Here is an 18445-nt window from a genome sequence, read left to right as displayed (position 1 = left end):
AACCTCTGCCTCCTGGGTTCAACGGGTTCAAGTGATTCTCCTGCCTCAGCCTCTTGCAATAATAACTATTTTTAAAATAATAAAGTGACAACATTAATAATATTAACTTTGTAGCAACTAAAGTATAGCTAAAGACAATATGTTCTCATGCTAGCAAAAGTTCTCCAGATCCATTCTTTGATGTCATGTTGTAAAGGTAATTTGATTCCAATGTGAAAAATTGTTTCACTCCAGCAGGAGTTCATAAGACAAAACCACATTTAACATGTAACATAGGGCCTGAATGTTCTTCCCCCCAGATGGCCCTTCCAGCATTTGGTAGTTTTGCTGGTCAGATTACATGGGTAATCAGATACAAATTGGAAAAGAAAATGTAAAGATCACACTGAAGCCATCCAAAATAGCCTGATATATTTTAATCATTCTGTTATTAGCTTACTGCATCTTATAACATTTTCTTTTGAATCAAGTCACAGCCGTGTGTACTTTAGGCTGTGGCCATCATAAACAAATATGTAAAGACACAGAGTTGAAATAGATGAATACCAATGGTTATCCGTCACTTTGATGTAATCTAACACAAATGACCATTAAGAGACTTGCGAAGAAATCAGAGAAACAGAATTTCACATATGAGCTTCTGCATAACTGAATGACAGCATTGCTGGTGCCTATTGTTTGGTTTGGTCAAGGTTATGCTTTTGGGAAGCCAACCCTCCCTTCTAGATGACTCTGTTGAAAAGTGAGGCAAGTGGAAGATTTCAGGGTACAGACAGCTAGATTTCTATGAAATATATTCAAAGATGGTAAAGTGAGTACTCTCCTCTTCCCTGGTAAAATTAGAGATGTGTTACCATGGGAACTCACCCATCATCACCAGCCATGTGGACAGGTTTAAATCTTTTGGCAAGGAGAGGATGACTGCCTCCTCCTGTTTCTAATCCCTCCTCTTCCAACTCCTCATCTCTTCCTAACAACTGGAATTCTTCCCATACTTGGTTCTAAAAACTAATTTAGTGTCTTAAATGATCAATTCCATAAATGCAAATTGGATAAAATGAATTTCCCTAGTAGAAGGAATGCCAGCTTGAATTACTTGGTATCGGAGTGGCTGGAGAGAGATACTGTACCTCAGAAGTGTGCCTGTACAGTGCAACTGCTCTTTCAAAGATGGTGTGCAGGGAATGTGGTCTCCACAGTGGGAGCAGTGTCAGGCTGTACTTTCTTCAACAGGGAACTAGCCTGAACAGCTCAAGTGTTGCGTCATTTTCTGATAATAACAATTTGTCTTGATTGGGTGCTGTGGCTTGCATTCCTCAGCTGGGAATTGTTTGCTTAGATCAGAAAAATTTGAGCTAGTGATTCAGCTAGGGACACAGGTCAAAGGTAAAAGCCAGCTGGGTCTCAGGGAGAGCCAAGCCTTGAGAAGCCCTCCCGTTGGTCACCTAGAATTGAGGTATCTGTCCAGATTAACTGTAGAGCTTTTCCAGAACAGCACGAACTTCCTCTGGATTGTAGTTCCAAGGGCCAGATTTACCCTGCAAGAGAAAATGAATCAGGCATTCCCAGATATCCAACTTGCAAGGAACATGTAGGTCTGGAGGTTAGTTGCAAGATCTGGTCAAATGATGTCTATGTAGGAGCCGTCAGCATGGCTAATTCAGTGGCAGATGCAACCGTGAGGTGGGTGAGAAAGTGTGTACAGTGGCATCAGCAGTTAACAGGAAGGTTGGACAGAGAAGCAGGAAAACTAGAGGACATAAAGTGACATAGTCTTTCAAAAAGAGAAGAGTTCTGTACAAATAAGCTTTTCTTCCATACTTAGACCTTCAGACTGACCTAATCTTCTCCAGCCTTCACATCAAGTTCTACCCATCCTACCTCAGAACCATCTCTGCCTCTCCAGTTCTACTGCCCTAGGTCAGCCCTTTTCATCCACAACTTGGGCAGCTGCCACCCCTCCCAACTATCCCCAGTCCTTAGTCCCTGCTCCCTCCTGTCCATTTTTCAACCAGGAACCAGTGAACTTTCTTTTTTTTCTTTTTTCTTTTTCTTTTTTTTTTTTTTTGAGACAGAGTCTCACTTTGTTGCCCAGGCTAGAGTGCAATGGTGCAATCTTGATTCACTGTAACCTCCGCCTCCCAGGTTCAAGGGATTCTCCTACCTCAGCCTCCTGAGTAGCAGGGAATACAGGCGCACTCCACCACGCCTGGCTAATTGTTGTGTTTTTAGTAGAGATGGGGTTTCGCCACGTGCGCTAGGCTGGTCTCCAACTCCTGGCCTCAAGTGACCCACTCGCCTTGGCCTCCCAAAGTGCCAGGATTACAGGCGTGAGCCACCACGCCCGGCCATGGAACCAGTGAACTTTCTTTTTCTTTTCTTTTTTAGAGAGTCTCACTCTGTCACCCAGGCTGGAGTGCACTGGCACAGTCTTTGCTCACTGCAACCTCCGCCTCCTGGGTTCAAACAATTCTTGTCCCTCAGCCTCACAAGTAGCTGGGATTACAGGTGTGCGCCACCACGCCTGGCTAATTTTTTTGTATTTTTAGTACAGACAGGATTTCACCAGGCTTGTCTTGAACTCCTGACCTCAGGTGATCCACCCACCTGGGCCTCCCAAAGTGCTAGAGTTACAGCAGTGAGCCAGTGAACATTCTAAGTACAGGTCTGATCATGTCTCTTTCCTGCTCCAAACCTGTCAGTGGCTCTCCTTTGCCCTAAGATGAAGGCCAAACCCCTTGGTCCAGAATGAGACCCCTGTGTAACCCCAATGTCCCCAATTCTTTATTCACACTCTGCCCTACTAGGCCTCAGTGCCTCCGCCCACCCTCTTCCCTATACTGCAGTGGTTTTCACTCACTGTGCTCACTGGGCCAACTCCTTACCCTTTAAGGCCCAAGCAATTGCTGCCCCCTCTGAGAAGCCTACCCTTCCGTAGAGGTTGAAAACCTTACAGTCTGAGAGCCAGACCAGTCCTGATGCCTCACATGCTTTCATTTGCATGTTGTCTACAGCTGCTGTTGAGCTATAACAGCAGAATTGAATTGTTGCAACAGGGATTACTTGGCACAAAGTTGAAAATAGTTACTATCAGGCCCTATACAGAAAAGGCGTTCTGACCCCTGCTCTGGAGTCCCCCAGCAGTTGGGACACTGTAATAGTCTTATTTGGGTCTTCCTTATCCCTCAGCCTGTGAGTAAGGGTGTGGGCCATTTTCTTTTTTTCTTTTTTTTGAAACGGAGTCTCGCTCTGTTGCCAAGGCTGGAGTGCAGTGGCACAATCTCGGCTCACTGCAACCTCCGCCTCCTGGGTTCAAGCAATTCTCCTGCCCCAGCCTCCCAAGTAGTTGGGATTACAGGCACATGCCACCATGCCTGGCTAATTTTTGTATTTTTAGTAGAGACGGGGTTTCATCATGTTAGTCAGTCTGGTCTTGAACTCCTGACCTCATGATCCACTTGCCTCGGCCTCCCAAAGTGCTGGGATTACAGGCGTAAGCCACTGTGCCCGGCCGGTCTTTTTTTTTTTTTTTTTTTTTTTCAAGAGATGGAGTTTTGCTCTTGTTGCCCAGGCTGGAATGCAATGGCGCCATCTCAGCTCACCGCAACCTCTGCCTCCTGGGTACCAGCTATTCTCCTGCCTCAGTCTCCCAAGTAGCTGGGATTACAGGCATGCACCACCACAGCCATCTAATTTTGTATTTTTAGTAGAGACAGGGTTTCACCATGTTGGTCAGGCTGGTCTCCAACTCCCGACCTCAGGTGATCTGCTTGCCTTGGCCTCCCAAAATGCTGGGATTACAGGCGTGAGCCACCGTGCCCAGCTAGGTGTGGGTCATTTTCAATTCATTTTTGTGTTTCCGGTATTTGCACAGGGTCTAACTCAAGGTAGGGACTCAGTGCCCAGGGTACCTCAATCATGCCTGAACCATGTCCCAAGGTACAGGAAAGGATGAAGGACCCAAATTCTTCTACCGTGACCATTGCACCATGGGGAATTTGCCTGCAAGTTTTTGCTTGTTTTATCTGAATAAGTAGGGTCAGCTTGATCTTGATCTGTGGACAGAGGAGCATCCATATACTTGGTTTTATTTGCTCCCTAAGGCTTGAAATCCCTTCAATCGCTTTAAAACGTAGTTTCTACCTTCTTAAGGGAGGCCAAGCCAACTGTGTCTAAAGAGTCAGAGGCTATGCACTTACCTCCCTCACCCTGACCAGGCTGGAACTTTCGAGAGGAAGCAATCACAAGAAAGGGAGCCTGAAATGCATTTCTGCCTCACATCCCTGTGTCCAGCATTTCCAGCTCCAAACCACGGGTTCCATTCCCCTTGAGCCTTCTACACCACCAGTCCTGGTTCAGGCCTGTCTCAGATGTTAGCAGCTTCAGACCTTCTCATTTCTGGCCCACCCGATCAGGGGATTTAGAATCGAAATCACAGCCTTGCCCAGTGTGACCTTGGACAAGTCAATTCCCCTCTCTGAATACTGTTTATAAAACAAAAACAGACTGGGCACGGTGGCTCACACCTGTTATCCCAACACTTTGGGAGGCCAAGGCGGGCAGATCACTTGAGGCCAGGAGTTCAAGACCAGCCTGGCCAACATGGCAAAACCCCGTCTCTATTCAAAATACAAAAATTAGCTGGGCATGGTGTGTGCCTGTAGTCCCAGCTACTTGGGAGGCTGAGGCAGGAGAATCGCTTGCATCTGGGAGGTAGAGGTTACTTGGGAGGTTGAGCCAAGATCACTCCACTGCACTCCAGCCTGGGCAACACAGTGAGAATCTGTATCAAAAACAAACAAACAAAAAACAAAACAAAAACAAAACAAACAAAAAAACCCCAAAAACCAAAACCAAAAACATTCTCTGTCTCTCAGTTTGAAACCAGACCAGGACTGCGCCATCATCTGGGTTTGAAAGGCAGGCGGGAGGATGCAGCTCCAGTCCAAATGCTAGGGACTTTTGTGTGCATTATTTCATCCCCTGTGAGGTGGAGACCAACGTTCCCATTTTGCAGAAGAGGAAATTGAAGGTACTCCAAGAAGTGAAAACACTCGCCCGTGGTCACATGGTTGGTAAATGGCTAGGTGGTGATTTGAATCCAGTTCTGCTTGATGCAAAACCTTCTCTTTGCCCTTCCCCTCCCTGGGCCCCTTTGCCCTCCCTGGACCCTCTGTCCCCAGGTCACCACCTTGTAGAGGATCCTGCCCTCCTGGATTACGTAGAGCCTCTCAGGCAGTGCTGCGTAGAGCTGGCTGCTCTGGTTCTGCATGGTGTCCACCACCACAGGGCACTGGGGGCTCCTGGCCAGCAGTAGATGGGCTGCCTGCAGGCGGTCCTGAAGGTTCCGGTGATTTCTGATGTCCATGTTGTTCTTAAAAGCCCAGCCATCTACAAGAGAAAGGCCAGGCACCAAGTCCCACTGACATAGCACACACTTCCTGCAGACTAAATAGCCCCTCAATTTTTTTTTTTTTTTCTTTAAGACACAGTTTCGCTCTTGTTGCCCAGGCTGGAGTGCAATGGCGCAACCTTGGCTCACTGCAACCTCCGCCTCCCAGGTTCAAGCAATTCTCCTGCCTCAGCCTCCTGATTAGCTGGGATTACAGGCATGCGCCACCATACCCAGCTAATTTTGTATTTTTAGTAGAGAAGGGGCTTCTCCATGTTTAGGCTGGTCTTGAACTCCTGACCTCAGGTGATCCGCCTGCCTTGGCCTCCCAAAGTGCTGGGATTAGAGGCATGAGCCACCGCGCCCAGCCAATAGCCCCTCACTTTTAACTGAGGTTCTCAGAGCCCTTGGCAATGATTTGGTCTAGTTTCCTATCATGGTTGAATGTGCAAGGTCACATCAGGAATTAGTGATTGATCCAGAACTGAAGCCCAGGGCTCCTGGCTGTCAGGCCCCTGCTCTTCAATGTGAAATAGTCCAATAAACCAGCACTCCTTGATCTTGAATGTGCATGAATCATTTGGGGACCTTGTTATAGGAAGATTCTGATTCGGTCTGTCGAAGGTGGAACTGAGAGTCCTTCTAACTCCCAGGATGCCAAGACTGCTGGCACCTAGACCATACTTGGAGAGGCAAGGGTTTAGATCAGTAGTTCTCTAAGTGTGTGTCCCCAGACTAGCAGCATCAGCATCACCTGGAAGTTTGTTAAGTAGTGCAAACCCTAGACCTCAGCCTAGATGGACTAGGAATGGGACCCAGACATCTGCATTTTAACAGCCTTCCAGATGATTCTAATTCATACTGAATTTAAGTACTACTGCTCCAGAGTCTAAACACTTTTCTCCTAATTCTTCACCACAGTGTTCTTTCAAAAATGCAAATATAGGCTGGGCGCAGTGGCTCATGCCTGTAATCCCAGCACTTTGAGAGGCCAAGGTGGGCAGACTGTTTGAACCTAGGGGTTTGAGACCAGCCCAAGTAACATGGTGAAACTGTTTCTACAAAAAAATACAAAAATCTAGCTGGGCGTGGTGGCGTATACCCGCAGTTCCAGCTACTTGGGAGGCTGAGACGGGAGGATCGATTTAGCCCAGGAGGTTCAGGCTGCAGTGAGCCATGTGAGTGCTACTGCATTCCAGCCCCAGCCCAGACGACAGAACAAGACCCTGTCTCAAAAAAAAAAAGTTCTTCTCCCTTAACTTCCCTATTTATCCCATCAAAATGTTAGAATCCTCTCCTAGCCAGACCCTGTCACTCCAGGTGTTCTGCTCTCTGTACCCTGGTTGAAAGCACAGACTGTGAGGTTAGCCTAGTGCAGGGCCTGGGAGTGATGGGTGCTCAGTGAATAGTGGCTCTTTCCCTCTCCCCTCCTCTTCCTTCCTCTACCTCCCAACCTTGAGATGGGGCCTGGGGAAAAGGGAGAGAGAAAAGAGAGTGAGAAGAGGTAGAAGAGGCAGAGAATCTTTCTGTACCTGATGCATGTGCTTCTTCAATGTAAATGATGAGAAAATCTGCTATGGAACTAAAGTCTTCAATAAGCCTCTTGAATTGGTCGAATTTGAACATAAATGAAGGTCAGGTACAACTTCCAAAATTCAGCACCAGTGGCCTATTGCCTGAAACAGCAAGAGCCATCACAAACTGAGAATCTACACACAGTTTTCTTTTACAAGCACCATTTTCACTCCTATGTTCAATTCTGTTATTTTTATTGCCCCCCCACCCCCAACCCCAGGATGGGTCCTAGGCACTGGGGTCCGAAGCCTAGACAGCATGACTTAGCAGGGGATGAAACTGGTTTACTCCTCTCCAAAATGAGAGGTTTTTTTAGGTGGTCTCAGTGGACCACCTGTAGTTGCCGCATGGTAGTTTAAATATAAGAGGAGTCCCTTTCAGGCAGTTTATAAGGCAGGTATGCATCCATTCTCTCCTGCGATGGGATTAGTAATACAGCAAGGTTGGTAATTTTTTCCCCCATTTTATAGACAAAGAAACTGAGTTTTACATACTTGCTTCAGGTCACACAGCAGGTCAGTGAGGAGTTAAAATGAACATTCTGGTTTCTGAACTCTCAATTCAGTGCTTTCTATTCATAGCACTTCAGTTTCCTCATCCACAAGGGGGCATAATAATACTTTGTAGCATTGTTATGATGATTAAATAAATTAATAGAGATAAGGGCTTAAACTGGTTCCTGGCCCATAGTAAGTGCTTAATAAATGTAAGCTCTTGCTATGAGCTTTTATCTCCTCCCTGAGCTATGAAGTAGGGAGGCACCGAAGGCAGCTCCACAAAGACAGTGAACGCTAGGAGCAGGACCAGCTGCATAATTTGCTGGGCCTGCTGCCAAATGAAAATGCAGGGTTCTTTGTTCAAAAAGTGGGGGAAAGTGCCGTTAAATTTATGAAAATATAAAGACTTTTCTTTCTTTTTTATTTATTTATTTTTTTGAGATGGAGTCTCGCCCAGGCTGGAGTGCAGTGGTGTGATCTCAGCTCACTGCAACCTCTGCCTCCGAGGTTCAAGCGATTCTCCTGCCTCAGCCTCCTGAGTAGCTAGGACTCCAGGTGTGCGCCACCACACCTGGCGAATTTTTGTATTTTTAGTAGAGATGGGGTTTCGCTATGTTGGGCAGGCTAGTCTTGGACTCTTGACCTCAAGTGATCCACCAGCCTTGGCCTCCCAAAGTGCTGGGATTACAGGCCTGAGCCACCATGCCCGGCCTAGAATACAAAGACATTTCTAATCTTCTGCAGTCCCTCTCTTGACCTGGCATCGTGTATTTTAGTTGCTATTTAATATCATATTCCCCTGGCACAGGGATATTCATAGAGTGAGGGCAGATCCTCACAGCTACCCAGCACCCCAGAGACCGAGTGTGTGTGCACTTCCCTCTCCCTCCAGCCACCAGACCAATATGCCATGCCCTGCCCAGCATCACAGAAGTTGAGCCAGACATGGCCCCTTCCCACCTGCCCACCACTCCAACCCACAGGGTACTGCAACCACTGTAAGGGACATACTAGGTACCTTGATGGGGGAAAGGATGGGCAAGAGGCTTCCCCCACCCTCAGTCACTTGGCGAATTGCACCATGGCACTGCGAGTCCAGGATGGGGACAGCTGCCATGCAACACGGGGATGTGACACCTGCCCCCACCTTCCTCACATCTGTATCCAGGCCCACTCTGGGGTCAGGAGATGGCAGAAATCACTGGGTGGGAGCAGGAAGGAGCACCTGGGGATGGGAGAGTGGGCCTTAGAGAACATGTCCTGGAGGGGCAGGGAGGCTGTGGAAGACAGGAGCCTGTGTGAGTGGAGGCTCCAAGTCCTCAGGACATGCTCCGTTGTCCCATAGGGTTTCACTTACAAAATGCAGATTCAAAGATAAAATTATGAAGAATTTCAAGACATACTTTGCAACTCTGGTGTGCTAAAAACAACAGCAACAAAAATTCAAGACAGCTGCTGCAGAACATTAAACCTCAAGGACAAGGCCCTTTTGAGTGTAGGTCCCTGTGTGCTTCACTGGTCCCATATCCATGAAGCCAGCCCTGAGTGGAAACCTTCTGTAACTCTCCATCCTAGACCAAGGACAACTCTGGGGAGCAGCCGACCCCCTCTGGTTTACGACCAGAGCTGACGTTGTTGAGCCCTTACCATATATTTATTGGAGCATGGCTGGTCTTGCACTGTGACATGGCCTGTTTAAGTGTCCACATACCCCCAAATCCCCCTGCTCATTGTCCCCTGAGGGCGGGGCCTGTTCCTCATTCATCCTCGAATCCCCCGCATGTAGCACACTCTCATTCTATCTACAAGTATTTATTCAGCACTTTAAATATGCAAGTCTCCCTGCCACACACTGGGGATCTGGCAGAGAATGAGACCAGCAGCTCTCTGGCTGTGTGCAGTTTGAAGTCTGCTTAATGGGGAGACACGCAAAAAAAAAGTAAGTAAATGCATAAATGAAGAAGTTTCAAATTGTGATCAGTGTTATGAGAGAGGCTGTAAAGGGGTGACCTACTTTAGACAGGTGGGGTAGGGAAGGCCTCTGAGGAGCTGCCATTTAACCTGAGAAATGAAGGACAGGAGAGAACCAGCCATGGGCAAAGGGAGAAGGAGATTCTAGTCAAAGAGACTCACACAGAGCCCCCAAGGAGGGACAGAACTTGGTGTGTTCAAGGCCCCACAAAACCACTGGCAGGAAGCAGGCATGGAGAGCAACAAGAGAAGGGCTAGAGAGTTAGGGATGGACCAGAACAGGCAGGCTCCCATAAGCCTTTGTAAAGAATCTGGATTTTATCCTAGGTATGTGGACTATCATAGGAATATAAAGCAAGGGTGGTGAATATTGTTGCATATTTTCTTTCCTTTTTTTAAGAGACGAGATCTTGTTATGTTGCCCAGACAGGAATGCAGTGGCTATTCACAGGTGCCATTGTAATACACTATAGCTTTGAACTTCTGGGCTCAAGTGATCCTCCTGCCTCAGCCTTCTGAGAAGCTATAACTATAGGCACACTTGACTATATCTGACTCATTTGTTGCAATTTTGGCTGCCCAGCTCTTAACTCTCCTTTCTACTTAGAATTCCCTATTTTGTATTCTATTTATCAAACAGTGTGCCCAGCCTTGCTCTATGGAAGACAGAAGGGCCAGGTTCACACTCTGCCCCTGGCAGCCAGGGCTCAGGCAGTGAACCCAGCTGGGCTAATTATACCCTTCCACATAGATCTTTGATTCTGGGAGTCATTGAGATGGCAGAATTCATCCACAGCCCAGTTGTGGTGCCCCGTAAGGGATGGTGATGGGTTCCCCTGGCAACCACAATGACAGCAGGATCCAAGCCCAACTATTGATGCTAAAAGACAGTCCAATCAAGACCAGCTGGTATTGTTTCTGGAAAGCACTCAACATCTTTCCAGTATGTTCCTTTATGTACAAATGTGTGTGTGACCAAGAAAACCAGAGGGAGCTTCTGTTGCTTACAAGCCAGAACCCTGACAGCTACAGTAGGGCCATGTAATGACCAGACGTACACTTGAAGATCACTCTGGCTGCTCTGCGGAGAAAGGACTAAGAGTGAAAATGAAAGTGATGGATAAACAGTTAGGGGGCACTGGAGAAGTCTACATGAAAGACAACGGGCCTGGATGCAGTAGCTCACACCTGTAATCCCAGCACTTTGGGAGGCCAAGGCAGGAGGATCGCTTGAGCCCATGAGTTTGAGACTACTCACAGTGGGCAACATAGTGAGACCTCATCTCTGTAGTTCCAGCCACTCAAGAGGCTGAGGCCGGAGGATCCATTAAACCCAAGAGGTTGAGGCTGTAGTCAGCTGTGATTGTGCCATTGCACTCCAGCGTGGGCCACAGAATGAGACCCTGTCTCTAGAAGAGAAAGAGAGAGAATGGGAGCCTGGGCTAGCTAGTGTGGGGCAGTGGAGCTGGGGAGGAGGCAGAATTGACAGAGTTTGCTGAAAGATGGGGAGTAGAGGGCATCGTAACTTGCATGTGGTTTATTTGGTTAACTATATCCCCTCTGTGTTCTGCGAAGAATTTAAAGCTCCTTACACCTATACTAACACATTAAATCGAATTTTTTATTTTTTATTTTTGAGACGGAGTTTTGCTCTGTCACCCAGGCTATAGTGCAAAAGCGTGATCTCGGCTCACAGAAAGCGTGATCTCAGCTCACAGAAACTTCTGCCTCCCAAGTTCAAGGAATTCTCCTGCCTCAGCCTCCCAAGTAGCTGGGATTACAAGTGCACACCACCATGCCTGGCTAATTTTTGTATTTTTAGTAAAGACAGGGTTTCTCCATGTTGGCCAGACTGGTCTCGAACTCCTGACCTCAAATGATTCGCCAGCCTTGGCCTCCCAAAGAGCTGGGATTACAGACGTTAGCCACTGCACCTGGCCAGAATTTTTTTAATCATGCCCCTCTGGGAGGCAAAGAACAGGAGGGGAAAATGGAATACACACAGGCCATAGGTCCCATGCATTTGTTGTAACTGAGCTATATTTTGACTCTGAGTTTCCTGGTGGCCAAGTAAAAGAAGAAACAAAATTGGCTTATAGTCCTCAATGTTTAGTATATGAGAGCAAAGCAGACTAGTTTCACTGGACACACGCAGCAGCTCTCCTTGTCTTTGAGTCACAGACTTTTTCCTAAGAGGCCTGAGGAGGCATTAAGTGACCTCAGTCTCTGCTGGTTGACTGCACTATGATTCCTCACCCATGTGACAAGGAGGCCCAGGCTTCAGGAGGGCAGCTAGCTCAGAGGTCAATTGTGGCCAAGTGGCCAGTCACTGGCCTCCGATGACCCCAGAGAGTCAGTCACTCTGTCACTCTTTAGGTAGGAACCCAAAAAGCCTGGGCAACATAGCAGGACCCCATCTCTAACAAAAAATTATCCAGGCGTGGTGACACATGTCTAGTCCCAGCTATTTGGGAGGCTGAGGCCTCAAGACCCCTTGAGCCCAGGAATGAGGCTGCTGTGAGCTATGGTCATGCCAGTGCACTCCAGCCTGGGCAACAGCATGAGACGCATCTCAATAAAAACAAAAAATAAAGAATCCGAAAGACTTATGGTCATGATCAACTCTAAGTATCAGCGGTATGAAATTTTGTTTTTAATTGGGAAAAAAACTCAACATCCACTGATTCAGACGCTGGAAGAGACAGAGTCATTTGTTTAATTATTTATAGTGTGGTTGGGTACAGTGGTCAGTATTGAGGGCAAAGTTTAAACTAAGTTCTCTGCTTTCCTCAGTAGCAGAGAGGTAAAGGATGGGTGCATGGGGGTGGCACCCTGCCCATGTCCACAGACCACAGTGCAGAGAACACCATTTCCAGAATCCAGTGAAGACTATCAAGTCCAACTCCTTTGTATAAATGGGAAAACAGCCCAGACCACTAAATTACCCCCGACATCAGGATCTCTCAACAGAGAAATCCTATTTATAGTTACTGGACAACACTTGTAAGTACACTTGGAAAGATGTTAGAAGATTTTAAACAGGGGCTGAAATAAAACCAGTTTCAGATTAACTCTCAAGTATCCAGAAAGTAAATCATCCAGAACTTGCCTTCTGCCACACCATGCCAGTTACTCGATGTTTTATTCTGTGTGTGTCCAAGAGTGTGTGTATATTGTGTTATTGTGTTTGTGCATGTGCATGGACACACAGAGGGCTGGAGGTGGCTGAGAGTTTCCCTGAGCTCCTGTTGTCTTATCCAGGAACAGCAAGTGCACGAGCTGAGAGTCAGAAGTCCAGTTCCGGCTCTTCTAAGAATTCACTGTGTGACGCCAAGCAAGTCATTCACCTCTCTGGGCCTTTGCATCTCAAAAACGAAGCAGTTGCTTTAGATTATCAGTAAAGATTCTTTATGTCTCTCTGTCTGTGGCTCTGAGTTCAGAGTTCATACACAAAGCACACAACAGAGCTTTTTGGTGGCCTGGTGGGTTTCCAAAGTAGTTACAACATGTCTTTTTTTTTTTTTTTTTTTTTTTTTTTTTTTTTTTTTTTTTTTTTGAGACAGAGTCTCGTTTGTTGCCCAGGCTGGAGTGCAGTGCTGTGATCTCAGTTCACTGCAACCTCCACCTCCCGGGTTCAAGCGATTCTCCTGCCTCAGCCTTCCAAGTAGCTGGGATTACAGGCGCCTGCCAGGATGCCTGGCTAATTTTTGTATTTAGTAGAGACAGGAGTTCATCAGGTTGGCTAGGCTGGTCTCGAACTCCTGACATCAAGTGATCCACTGGCCTCGGCCTCCCAAAGTGCTGGGATTACAGGCGTGAGCCACCGCGCCCGGCCAATGTCTTTCTAATAAGCAGAACTGATCATGTTTACTTCCCGCTTGGAAACCACTCCAGAACTCACCAGTACTCTCAGGATACAGTCAACCTGCAGCTATGACACACAAAGCCCCATAAGCTCTGGTTCCTGATGATGCCTTCAGCCTCATCCTTCACCCCTTCCTGCCTCTGGGACCCGACTTGTGCCAACCTGAATGTTGCTCCTCCACTGACCTCTGCTCCTCCTCCTCTCTGCCCTGCCCAGCTCCCCATGCCCCTCTTCCTCACCCACCCCAAGGTTTCACTGCCCCTAGACAATCAGCTCACCATCCTTTCCTCTAGGAAGCTTTCCCTTGGCCACCTCCTTACCCTACTCTTCCCCCAGTGCCCTCTGCTTCCCTGTCATGACACCATCTCTCACTCTGGGTTATGAGGCCTTCCAGGACAGAGGCCCATGGTGTTTATTTCCGTATTGTTAGTACCTATGATTTCAGGGGACTTTAGGTTAATGTGTTGAAAGTAAACTCTATTTTGCAAATAGATTTTTTTTTTGCCTCAGTCCCCTCCTCTTACCATTAAAAAATTTTAAATTAATTAATTAATTTTTGAGACAGGGTCTTACTTTGTCACCTAGGCTGGAGTGCACTAGCACGAACACGGCTCACTGAAGCCTAGACATCCTGGGCTTAGTGACCCTCCTAACTCAGCCTTCTGAGTAGCTGGGACTACAGGCCCACACCACCTCATCCCACTAATATTTAAATATTTTGTAGAGACAGGGTTCCATTCTGTTGCACAGGTTGTTCTTGAACTCCTGGGCTCAAGAAATTCTCCCACTCAGCCACTCACAGTGTTGGGATTATAGGCATGGGCCAGTGCACCTAGTCACTCTTACCATTTTTTAGTCTCAGCTGCAGCAGCAGGGAGCAGAGACAAATTGAACAGTTTTTTATTTTATTTTATTTTATTTTTTTATTTTATTTTGAGACAGAGTCTCTCTCTGTCACCCAGGCTGGAGTGCAGTGGTATGATCTCGGCTCACTACAACCTTTGCCTCCTGGGTTCAAGTGATTCTCATGCTTCAGCCTTCTGAGTAGCTGGGATTACAGGTGCATGCCACCATGCCTGGCTGATTTTTGTATTTGTAGTAGAGACAGGGTTTCATCATGTTGGCCAGGCTGCTCTTGAACTCCTGACCTCAAGTGACCTGCCCGCCTCAGCCTCCCAAAGTGCTGGAATTACAGGCATAAGCCACCGGGCTCAGCCCAAATTCAACAGTCTTTAACATGTAAACTGCCTCACTGAAAGTGGACAGTTACATGATGCAAGTACATTCGTTTCAGGGAACTGATCTGCAGATGATTGACATTCAGCAAATTGGCCTGGTTCTGTTATAGTGCTTGGCACATGGGCATGTGGTAAGTTAGTTATTACCATTCCTCTTACTACCAGTGGAATTAGTGAACATTTGTTGAATAAATTGAGGTCATCCGTGCACTGTGGTTTAAAATTATGAATGAACAACAACAACAAAAGAAGCTCTTGCCTTCCCCTCTGAAACACTCTTCCCTTTTTCCTTGTCAGGCTACAAAAATCTTACTCATTCTTCAAGGCCTAGTTCCAGAATCACCTCCTCCAGGAAACCTTCCAAGTCCTCCAGGCAAAAGTCCTATTTTTTATAGCCTCCCCCATTTCATGGGACTGTAAGGATTTGTTTATTACCTCCATCTGTTCTATGGAACTGTAAACTCCTCATGTGCATATGCTCATATGCACATGAAATTCCAGGAGGAGGATATAGCATTCAGGGTTTCCCAACTACTTTGACCAGGCAACACTACATAGTAAAGCATATCTGTGGAACTTAGGTTCTAAAGAACATGCTTTCAAAAACACAGGATAGGCCAGGCACAGTGGCTCATGCCTGTAATCCCAGCATTTTGGAAGGCCGAAGTGGGTGGATCACTTGAGTCCAGGAGTTCAAGACCAGCCTGGGCAACATGGTAAAACCCCACCTCTACAAAAATTGCAAAAATTAGCCAAGCATTGTGGTGTGCACTTGTAGCCTCAGGTACTAGGGAGGCCACGGTGGGAGGATGACTTGAGCCTGGGAAGTCGAGGATGCAGTGAGCCGTGATCATACCACTACACTCCAGCCTGGGCAGTAGAGTGAGACTCTGTCTCAAAAAAAAAAAACAACAAGAAAAACACGGAATAAACCAACTGCCTCAGGTGCCTTCTCTACCTGCTGTATCTAGGCCCTGGGCCAAGCATGCTGAAGAATCCAGAGAAAAATCAGACACACACCCTCTCCTGAGGCTTTCCATTGGGCAGGGAAATAAGACTTGTGCTTAGGTACCAGGTGCTGAGCAGGAAGCAGCAGTGTACATGGAAAGGTGCAGACAGAGAGGCATGAGCCGAAGGGAGAGAGCACATGCCTAGCTGTAGGGACCTGAGGTGGCTTCACGGAGGACAAGGCGGCATGAGAGCTGGACCCACATGAATGAGGGGGATTTAGACAGCAATGGAGAGGGGAAGGGCATTCCTGACCAGCTGATATCAGCAAAGGCAAAGACAAAGGAAAGTACAAGAGATGCATAAGGCCCAACAGTTTGTCCGAAAGAACTGAGTGTGGGGGGGAGCTTGGAGGTAGAATTGAGAAGAAAAGCTGGAGCCTGAACACGGAGGACCTAGAATCCACGGCTGAGCCTGGGCTTCATCCTAAATGCAGAGGGGAGCTGCTGAAGGTGGTTGAGCTGGGATGTACTCACAGAAGAGTAATCTGGCAGTCATTCACAAGCTGGGATGGCTGAGTGGGCAAGTGGGGGAGAAGGAAGTTCTGGCAGGAAGAGAAGCTGGGAGGACAAAAAATAGAAAACTGGAGAGGTCAAGAAAAGTAGATGAAACTGGTTTTCCTGGACTGGGGAGTGGGTGGAGTTAGAGAAAACTGAGACCTTTTTTTTTTTTTTTTTTTTTTTTTTGTGACGGAGTCTCGACTCTGTCGCCCAGGCTGGAATGCAGTGGCGCAGTCTCTACTCACTGCAATCTCCGCCACCCGGGTTCAAGCGATTCTTCTACCTCAGCCTCCCGAGTAGCTGGGATTACAGGTGCATGCCACCACGCCCGGCTAATTTTTGTATTTTTAGTAGAGACAGGGTTTCATCATGTTGGCCAGGATGGTCTCAAACTCCTGAACTCGTAATCCAGCAGCCTCAATCTCCCAAAGTGCCGGGATTACAGGCATGAACCACCACGCCCAGCTGAGAGCTCTTTAACAAGTATTTACTGAGCAGGTACCATGTCCCAGCATCAGGCATGGGTGTAATAGTGGGTGAGAGCAATGGTGTCGACCTGCATTGAGTTTGCAGGTTAGTGAGGGAAACAGACATGAATCCTAGCCAGCCATACATAATTACAAACCACGACAGGTGAAATAAAGAAAAGTTTAGGATGTTAAGCAGGCAGATGAGAGAGGGTACTCTAGTATGGGGGAGTTGGGCTTGGGTTCTCGAAAGAAGTGTCGTTGAGCAACAGTCTGAAGATTGAACAAGAGTTAACCAGGCAGAGGGGTGGGCAAAGAGCAGCCCAGGCAGATCAGCCTGTACAGTAAGAGCAGTGTTCCAGGGGCTGAAATGCCAGACAGGATGGTTTGCGATTTGAGTGCCTGGGAAGGTGGTGATGTTTCTTAGAGAAACAATCTACGCCGGGCGCGGTGGCTCATGCCTGTAATCCCAGCACTTTGGGAGGCCGAGGCGGGCGGATCACAAGGTCAGGAGATCGAGACCACGGTGAAACCCCGTCTCTACTAAAAATACAAAAAATTAGCCGGGCGCGGTTGTGGGCGCCTGTAGTCCCAGCTACTCGGGAGGCTGAGGCAGGAGAATGGCGTGAACCCGGGAGGCGGAGCTTGCAGTGAGCCGAGATCGCGCCACTGCACTCCAGCCTGGGCGACAGAGCGAGACTCCGTCTCAAAAAAAAAAAAAAAAAAAAAAAAAAGAGAAACAATCTACAAGAAGTCCTAATTTCAGGAAGCAGGAAGAGGACAAGAAGGTCCAAAAGGAGCAGCAAGAGTAGTAGGAGAATTCAGGACTTTCCAACCCATCTCTTCATCCCCCTCTACCACTGCTATTTCAAGCACCCCTCAAGTGTGCGGCAGCCTCCTGACCTTGCATAAAGTCCCAAATGTTGCACCTCTGTCCTGAGAGGCGGACCACTGGGCAGTTTGGGGCCAGACCCCCCAGCTCAGTCGTGTCCTCTAGTCGCTGCCAACGGACCTTCAAGACGAACCAGAAATACTGCGTGCTGAAAAAGGTCGGGATCCAGTTGTCGTGGCTGAAATGGGGGTTCCTGGTCATACCGGTCTTCTCGCCCATGGCCAGGATGTTCCGCTTGACTCTGTCTGGAAACAATATCAGAAGCACTTTACCCACGACCACATGGACAGCCACCTCCAAGAGCACCCAGAGCTTCTTCACCCACAGCCCTGACTGGGGCAGCCCCATCTCGGCACAGCCAGAGTAAGCTCTGAGGCCTATGGGCAGAGAGGCTGCAGCCAGGCGACACTGGGCGGAGCTGAATGAAGGCTCAGGGTAGAAGCAGCCAACCCTGGGCCAGGGGAAGGAGTCAGGTTAGAAGGTGTTTGCCTTTCTGTCATGAGACAGAAAATTCCTAACCAGGTGCTCAAAGGTCTGTTCTAATCACTATCATTTCCGATTCTTTGCCTTAGCTTTTGAGAGATTCTTGGATTGGTAGATTCCACATCTTAAATTCTCCCTCTGATTAATTTTTTAAAAAACAAATACTTAAAAAGACCACACTTAAAGAGACCCTGTTAGATGCTCTCTCACAAGTCAGTAGGTTTGGATGTTAGTTATTCTTTATATACAAACTCTTCTGCTACTAATAAAAGGTTTTTCCCAATCATGGTTTTTTTTTTTTTTTTTTTTTGGAGATGGAGTCTCACTCTGTCACCCAGGCTGGAGTGCAGTGGCATGATCTCGGCTCACTGCAACCTCCGCCTCTGAGGTTCAAGCAGTTATCCTGCCTCAACCTCCTGAGTAGCTGGGATTACAGGCGCCTGCCACCACACCCGGCTAATTTTTTTTTTTTTTTTTTTGAGACAGAGTCTCACTCTGTTGCCCAGGCTGGAGTGTGGTGGCGTGATCTCGGCTCACTGTAACCTCCGCCTCCCGGG

At 47.6% G+C, this 18445-nt stretch overlaps 2 protein-coding genes across 2 annotated transcripts in view; both read right to left on the bottom strand.

Moving 5' to 3' along the window:
* The window catches only part of MRPL37 (mitochondrial ribosomal protein L37), a 911410-nt gene that overhangs the window by 311513 nt on the left and 581452 nt on the right, over positions 1 to 18445 (bottom strand). The gene's annotated exons all lie outside the window — the stretch shown is intronic.
* On the bottom strand, positions 402 to 17798 carry DIO1 (iodothyronine deiodinase 1). The gene is made up of 4 exons (XM_050803538.1): positions 17417 to 17798; positions 6925 to 7068; positions 5192 to 5391; positions 402 to 1538 (listed from the first exon to the last, which is right to left on the bottom strand). The coding sequence occupies exons 1-4, from the start codon at positions 17751 to 17753 to the stop codon at positions 1470 to 1472; spliced, it is 750 nt and encodes a 249-aa protein (XP_050659495.1). The 5' UTR covers positions 17754 to 17798; the 3' UTR covers positions 402 to 1469.

The sequence above is a fragment of the Macaca thibetana genome, chromosome 1, assembly GCF_024542745.1.
Source record: "Macaca thibetana thibetana isolate TM-01 chromosome 1, ASM2454274v1, whole genome shotgun sequence".
In the NCBI taxonomy this organism is placed as follows: Eukaryota; Metazoa; Chordata; class Mammalia; order Primates; family Cercopithecidae; genus Macaca; species Macaca thibetana.
The sequence above is the reverse complement of the archived record's forward strand: the minus strand, read 5'-3'. Positions and strand labels throughout refer to the sequence as shown.